The sequence below is a fragment of the Oryctolagus cuniculus genome, chromosome 18 (assembly GCF_051225735.1).
Source record: "Oryctolagus cuniculus isolate XC-2025 breed Fujian yellow rabbit chromosome 18, ASM5122573v1, whole genome shotgun sequence".
NCBI lineage: Eukaryota > Metazoa > Chordata > Mammalia > Lagomorpha > Leporidae > Oryctolagus > Oryctolagus cuniculus.
The window spans coordinates 13605765-13613673 of record NC_142884.1 but is presented as its reverse complement, the minus strand read 5'-3'; the positions used below and the strand labels follow the sequence as shown (position 1 = coordinate 13613673).

Sequence of the window (7909 nt, the reverse complement as noted above, 5' to 3'; positions counted from 1 at the left end):
CTGCCGCCTCCTGCCTCCAGGAGCCGGGCTGGGAGATCAGAAGGGGTGGGGCGCTGTGGAGACAGAGGGAGAGGAGCTGCCAGGGCAGGGAGAAGCACGCAAGAAGGGAGCTTTGTTCATTTATTGCAGGCATGAGGTTCCCTGGGTGCCGGCTCCAAGCTGGGGACCCCAGCCTGGCTGGCGGGGAGGGAGGTGGGGCCGAAGGGCTGGGGCCAAGTGAGGTGCAGGCATTGGGGGCCCTTAGGGCTTTTCCATTGCGAGTGACTCCTGCATCAGACCACCCCCCTCAGGCCCCTTCCTCCAGTTTTCTAGAATTTCTAGACCTTTCACCTGTTCCTGGAAGGCACGCCCTGCTATGACACCACCTGCCCGCTTCACCCCGGTGCTAAAAATACCGGCTGCACAGCGCTTCCTGCCTCCGTGTGAAGGGTCGGGAAGGGGCCGACGGGCAGCCTCTGCACGGGCTTGGCCACGGGCTTTCACCATGCTAGGCTCCTCGGTCCCATGGCCACCTCCGCCCATACCACTTCAAGGCCCTGCGAGGGACCTTCCCAAGCTGGCCACTTGTCCGAGCCCTCACCCTCTGCCCCAGTCAGGAAGGCAGCGAGGTATCAGGGCAGGCTGCAGGCGGCAGAGGGTGGAGTCCTGGCTGGGCCAGGGCAGGCGACCACGGGTGTGTGCACATCTGTACAAGGGTCCCAGCAGCGCCCCCGGTGGGCATGAAAGAAAGGCACGCATTTAAAGGCAGTTTCTAGGCCGGCGCCGCGGCTCACTAGGCTAATCCTCCGCCTAGCGGCGCCGGCACACCGGGTTCTAGTCCCGGTTGGGGCGCCGGATTCTGTCCCGGTTGCCCCTCTTCCAGGCCAGCCCTCTGCTGTGGCCAGGGAGTGCAGTGGAGGATGGCCCAGGTGCTTGGGCCCTGCACCCCATGGGAGACCAGGAAAAGCACCTGGCTCCTGGCTCCTGCCATCGGATCAGCGCGGTGCGCCGGCCGCAGCGCGCCGGCCGCGGCGGCCATTGGAGGGTAAACCAACGGCAAAAGGAAGACCTTTCTCTCTGTCTCTCTCTCTCACTGTCCACTCTGCCTGTCAAAAATAATAAAATAATAATAAAAAAAATAAAGGCAGTTTCTGGTACAGTAACAAGTCTCCGTACATAGTAGCAAATAGTATTGGAATCCGCACATCACAGAGACCCCTGGTCTTGTGGCTTCCAGGCTGCCTCTTAAATGTTACTGAAAGGGGCCGGGCGTTGAGGTGCGGTGGGTTACATGGCCACCTGGACATTGGCAGACCCCATGAGTGCAGGTTCCCTGCCACCCACAGGGGAGACTCCCAGTGAGCTCCTGGATTTGGTCATTACAACTTTGGGGAGTGAACCCGCAAGAGAGAAGATCTCTCCCTCTCTCTCTATAACTCTGCTTTTCAAATAAATTCTTAAAAAAGCTTTTTAAAATAAAAAGTCAACGCAAAAGAGACGGAAGCGTCGCAGTGAGCAAGTGGGACAAGTGGCTTTGTTTAGATCCAGATGCAAAGCAGGTGCAATAGAAACAGGTTTATGGAGATGAGGCCTGGCCTTGAGCTTCAGAATCTTCCGGGAGCAGCGGCTGGGGGCGGATGATACAGCACTGACCTTGGGCGGCTGCCCAGTTCCATGATTGATGCAGAGAACAACTTTATTCTTGTTTGGAATCAAATAAAGCAATGGGATTTTAAAGAGGATGAAAGACATTAATGGGATCATTGGGGGGTGCGTGGTAATAAAAAAGAAAACCCAAATTTTTAAAGGATGATAATTATGGTTTTCTGAAGGCAGTCTTTATCTTTCTTTTTTGATTTATTTATTTGAAAGGCAGACCAACACACACACACACAAACACAGAGGGAGAGAGGGAGAGAGGGAGGGAGAGAGGGAGAGGGAGAGGGAGAGGGAGAGGGAGAGGGAGAGAGAGAGAGAGAGAGAGAGAGAGAGTCTTTTATCTGCTGGTTTATTTCTGAAATGGCCACAACAGCCAGGTCTCGGCCAGGCCCATGCCAGGATGCAGGAACTCCACACTGGTCTCACGCCCCACACCGTGCCTCGGTCCATTCCAGGCTCCGGCTCCGTCCCCAACCTCCGCAAGCACAGACCCTGGGACCGGCGGGGATGGCTCCGCGCCTGGGTTCCTGCCACCCCAAAAGAGTGGAGCGTGCTCTTGGCGCCAGCTCCAGCCTGGCCGGCCAGGGGTGCTTTGGGCAGCTGCGTGTGTGTCTGTGTGTGTGTGTGTGTGTGTGAACCTGTGATGGGCGCTCTATCTCTCTGTCTCTCGAATTAGCAAAAATGTTGAAGCCTGGTAAAGCCCTTTTCTGATTTCTCACTCAGTGTGGGCCTCTTCCCGAGTTCCTTGATCTCAGTTTCTGCATTCTCCCTGTCTTCTATCTTCCCATCGCAGAGGGCCTCTGGCTGTTAATTATTCGCGTATTTATTCAACACCGATTTACAGAGCATATGCTATGTGCTAAACCCTGAACAGCGTGGGTAAGCCGCACTGAGGGAGCTGGACCCAGCAGGCTCACCTGGCCTGTGCACCCTGACCCCGTCAGGCCGAGTTTAACGCACAATAGAAACGAAATGCCATACTGACACCACCTACTGAGCCCTCCAGCCCTATGACACCGGGAAAGATGAAGTGCCTTGCCCAGGGTCAGTCGGCGAGGAAGTGGCGGAATCGCAGGGTTCTAACCCACCTACTCAGGCAACCGCAGGGCTCCCGGGGCTGCCAGGCCTTGCGGGTTACCAGGCCGGTGGCCCCCGTGCGGTCATTCCAGCGCAGGGTACCAAAGGCCAGGTTACCGCCCGGGAGCGCCGCTCCGCTAGCCGCGTGGACCCGCCCCTCGGAGCGGAGGGCAGGAGACGGGGAAGGGCCGAGAATCCGCTCCAGCCAATGGCGAGGCGTGAACGAGCGCTATGCAAATCCAGCGCCTTTCATTGGGCGCCGGCGCGCTCCGCGCACCGAGTCCTGAATCCCGTCCCCGCCCCCTCGCGGAGGACGGGCCGGACTCCTCGCCGCGGTCCGAGGGCTGGAAATGGGCAGGACGGGCCGGGCTCGCCGCGGTCCGAGGGCTGGAAATGGGCAGCGAATTCTTTGCTCCTGAGAAGCAGAGACACCGGCCAGAGGGATGCGTGGGCCCCCGAGTTGTCGCACTGATCGCCTGGGGCGGTTTGTCCGGGTCGGACCCGCGCGTGCTTGGCTCCGGGCAGCCACCGCTCGCTCACCCGGATCCCGCGCCGCAGCCCCCGCCGGCCGCTGCTGCGCATGCGCGCGGACGCCCCCCGCAGCCCAGCGGTGGAAACGAGGCGTGGTCTCGCGGCTGGCGAGAGCGCCGCGTGCCCCGCTCGGGCGGCTCCGCGGGTCCCAGGGCAGCGCACCTGCAGAGGCGGCCGCGGCCAGGAGCCCCGCCCCTGGGGAGGGGCCGTTCTGCAGGTAAGCGGGGCGGGGGTCCCCGCCACGGATGCCTGGCCCGACGGGATGGATGGGGGCTGGGGTCCGGATGCCTGGGTTGCGGAGGGGCTGTGCTTTGGTGCACGAATGCCATAATCTCGAGGGGTGTGCCTGAGCCCCCGTGGGAAAAGTCTATTAGGGGACCTGGATCGCAACACACGCCAGTTCCTCTGTGTCTTCCTCCAGGTCTCCCCGCCATCCACGGCCCCAACACCAGGCCAGGCATGAAATTTAGCGGCGAAAAGGACGTGGTTGACGTGGTGTCAATGGACTGAGGCTAAGCTGGAGCCGGGTAAAGTTCCCTCTTCGACCCGAAGTCCCGCCCATTGCTTTCGTAGTGCCCTGGGACGGAGGCAGAAGTCTCGCCCGCTCCGCTCCAGACCCTGCCACCGGCCGGGGTCCGGCTTGCACGGCCCGGTCCCTCCGGTTCCGGCGGGGGAGACCCGTCCACTCCTGACGCAGCCCTCTTTCGCTCCGAAGTTCCAGAGAAACGCCTTGTAAATTTGCATGGCCCCACCCTCTGCACACTAGACCCCGCCCACTCACCGCCCCTACCTTGGCCTTAGGTTCCCAGAGGCACCTGGATCCGACTCGACAGCCCGGCAGTCCGCGGCGTCTCCCGCTAGCGAAATGCTGCAGCGAAGCGTGGAGTCCGCGGCCGCCCAGCCCAGCGCCGCTGCCCAGGAACCCGCGACCCCAGCCAGGCCCCAGGCCCCAGGAAGAGGTGAGAGCGGCCCCGCGCGGGAGCGTTCTCAGCATGGAGGCCAAGAGTCACAACCTGGGGGAATCACAGAGCCAGGACAGTGGCCATGTGGGACCCCGCAGAAGGCTGGAGCTTAGGAAACCACAGGAGGGGGGCGGGGCGGACAACCTGCGGGACCTCGGGGTGACCCTGGAAGGTGCTGGAGGCACGTCAGCAGCCTTGGACATCCAGAGGTGACCCCTGGGAGCCGCCCAGGAGGGTGGGCAGAAACCTGCCCTTTGGGGATCTCGGCATGCTCTGGCGGGGACCCTTGGATATCGAGGTGGCAGCTGCTCCCGGAGCCCACCAGCCCTCGTGTCCCCCAGCTCCGAGCCAGGGCACGCCGCAGAAGCCCAGCCCGTCAGCTCCGCCTTCCCGGCCCCGCCGGCGGCCCCCACCCCAGCGCCCGCACCGCTGTCCCGACTGTGACAAGGCCTTCTCGTACCCGTCCAAGCTGGCCACGCACCGGCTAGCGCACGGCGGCACCCGACCCCACCTGTGCCCAGACTGCCCCAAGGCCTTCTGCTACCCCTCCAAGCTGGCTGCCCACTGCCTTACGCACAGCGGCGCCCGCCCGCACCCGTGCCCGCACTGCCCCAAGGCCTTCGGCCACCGCTCCAAGCTGGCGGCCCACCTCTGGACCCACACCCCGTCACGCCCCTATCCGTGTCCCGACTGCCCCAAGTCCTTCTGCTACCCCTCCAAGCTGGCTGCCCACCGCCACACGCACCACGCCACCGACGCCCGCCCCTACCCTTGCCCGCACTGCCCCAAAGCCTTCTCATTTCCCTCCAAGCTGGCCGCCCACCGCCTTTGTCACGACCCCCCCACCGCGCCCGGCAAGCCAGGCCCCAGGCCGGCATCGGTGCTCCAGCTGCGACTCCTGCTCCTCCATCAGCGGAGCCACGCCCAGGCGGAGGGCCCAGGGAAGAGGGAGTGAGCGCCAGCGGCTCACTGGCTCCCTCTGCTGCCAGCCCCTGGCAGGAACCAGGTGGGATGTGGACTTGCCTCTTGGAGACAGCGGGCAGGGACAGACTGCCCATTTATTCTGTACCTGACCCCAGAAGGCGAGGACCCCTTTGCTCACCTGCTTTGGGGAGGGGGAGGTGCCAACCAGAGCTATCCCTGGGTTGATGGGAAACGCCAACGGGCTCTCTTGGCAGCTAAAAGTTTGAATTGGTGTCTCCACTTGGGCGGATGGCTGTATAAAATGCACACATCCTCGTTTCAGCCACTCTCCAGGTAGGGCCTGACCCCATAAATGTGCACGTGTGAGAAGGCAGGAAAGGCTGCTCACTGGAGCCCGGTGGTTGTGGCCAGACCGGCAGCAGCCCAAGCGCCCATCAGCAGGGGCCAGCTGGTGACGGAACAGCCACGGTCGGGACACGCAGCCACGCGCAGTCAGTGCTGCGTGTGGATGGATGTGGAGAGATTCCCAAGCTCTCCCGGCTGGTGATGCCACAGCCCACGCCTCGGAGCCAGCCTGAGCCACTGCTTCCAAGCTGCAGGGCCCTGACAAGCCCTGTCACTTCTCTGGACCCCGGTGCCTTTCCTCTCGCATGGCAGCATCTGTAAGGGGCGAGCAGTGTCTCAGCAAAGCCGGCCCCCATCTGAAGCCTGTGTCTCCCCCCGGGAAGTAAGACGAGCAAGCTAACGCCAAGCTGTGTTCTAAACACGCGCACTCAGCGTCTACGGTGTGTGTGCTCTGAACAGGGTGTCGGGAACATGGCAGTGAGGACAGACCCCGGCTAGTGAGGTGGGGGAAGAAGCCAAGTCCATTAGCTGGGTGAGTAGGGGAGCCGCCCCATCCCACCCTCCCACTCCAGCTCCAGGAATCACTACCAAGTTGTAGCAATGGCGCCTGTGCTGTTGGCCTGGGCATACGCCATGGGGAGAAGTGAGTTCAGAAACACCCGTGATGTGACAGACCCTACCTGTGTGTGGGGAGGCGAAGGGCCAGATGGTTTCTGCTCCTAGGTTTTGCCAGCCCCAGGGCTGACCGCAGGGTTTGCCACCGTAGCAGAAGGCAGCCATGCGCCTCACCACACGTGGGTGGGGGCATGGCTGGGCGCCAGTCGGGCCCTGTAAGGACAGCAGACGAGCTAGGTCTCCCTAGGGGCTGTAGTTTGTTGGCCCCTGCTGCGGAATGGTCCGTAAAGGAGGCCAAGATCCAGGGAAATAAACTAAATGGGATCACAAGACCCCCAAGCTGCCTGCGTTCTCATCCTTAGTTTACCCGGGGCGAACGGGGCTTTGCAGGAGTAAGTGCCCAGTGTAATCCCAAGGGTCGGTAATGGGCGTGGGGGAGCAGAGACCAGCGCTCGTCAAGGAAGTGATTCTCCCTCGGGCCTCTAGGAGGAATGCAGAGCCGCTGACCCCTGGCTTTAGCCCCCCGAGGCTGGTGTTGGACCTCCCTAACTGGGAATAAAGGTGCACTGCTTCAGGCCACTCAGTTGTGGTAATCTGCTACAGCAGCAATAGCACATGACCAGATCCCTACCTCACACCATGCACAAAGCAGTGAAGGGGTCTCCACAGACCGACCGATGGACGAATTCGAGCATGAACAGAGCTGGGGCTGGCAGGCAGATCCTGGGAACGCGTGCCCACAGGAAAGGCTGGGAAAGGCCTTCCCAAGGCTGCCATGCTCAGCCGAAATCTGAGTGTGGTAGACGCAGGGAGTCTGTGGAAGGCACCCAGCTCACGGGGGAGACCCGAGCCGGCAAGGGGAAGCTGGGCTCAGGAGGGCAAGGACCCAACCCCCTGCGCCCAACCCAGCAGTGCCACTGGCAACTGTGCTTCTCCGGGAGCTGTCCTGGGACAGCTGCTCCAAGTTCCCAGGATGCACTCACTAGAGAGACGATCTGACTCAATCCTGCTTTGTGCAGGGGTAAGTGAGGCCAGAGGGAAGAGACTGACACACAAGCCGGTAATGGGGCAGGGGCAGAGTGCGAGTCCTGCTGCTCCATGAACAGCCAGGGCACTTCTGCCCCAGGGCCCTGCACTCACTTTCCTGGGCCTGGAAGGCAGCTCCCAGTCTCCCTCCCTTTTGCCAGGTCCCTGCAGAGGGGGCGGGTCTTCTGAGAGGCCTTCCCAAGGCCCACCTAGTCCACCCTGCCCCTGCCCTGCCTTATCGGCTCCCACTGCATCTCCCAGGGTCTGCCCCCAGCAGTGTCAGCCCCATGAGGTCAGGGACTGTCATCTCTCCCGGGGCAGGCGTGACAGGCAGAGGGAGGGCCTCCCACACACGCTCACATCATCCCCGGAACCTGGGGACCCGTCACGTGGCAGAGACATAGGCAGAAGAAGGAAATGAAGGCTGCTACTGAGCAGACCTTGAGACGTACCAGGTCCAGCTGGGCCCAACGTAAACACAGGTCTCAATGTGGAGGGCTGAGAGGGAGGAGTCTGCCTGTCCTTGGCCTTGAATACGGGAGGGGCGTGGGAGAGGGAGAGCAGACTCCCTGGAAGGGACGCAGCCCTGCCCACGCCTGGACTATCAGCCCAGCGAAGTCCATGTCAAACTTCCACCCTTAGGACCTGCTAGATGACCAGTGTCTGCTGTCTCGAGCCACACACCTGTGACATCACAGCACATGCTAACAGGAGTGGCCCGTCCATGTGTGCAGGAACGAACACGTGCACGGAGCCAGGCCGCTGGCCTCTGGCTGAGGCGGCACAGGGGT

At 62.2% G+C, this 7909-nt stretch overlaps 1 protein-coding gene across 1 annotated transcript; it reads left to right on the top strand.

Annotated features, from left to right (window-relative positions):
* Positions 1–3325: 3325 nt before the first annotated feature.
* Positions 3326–5310, top strand: ZNF575 (zinc finger protein 575). The gene is given in 6 exon segments (XM_008251268.5): positions 3326–3463; positions 3668–3773; positions 4048–4205; positions 4550–5058; positions 5060–5099; positions 5102–5310. Coding segments are annotated over 4 exon segments (705 nt in total). The 5' UTR covers positions 3326–3463; positions 3668–3773; positions 4048–4111; the 3' UTR covers positions 5164–5310.
* The last annotated feature ends 2599 nt before the right edge of the window (positions 5311–7909 follow it).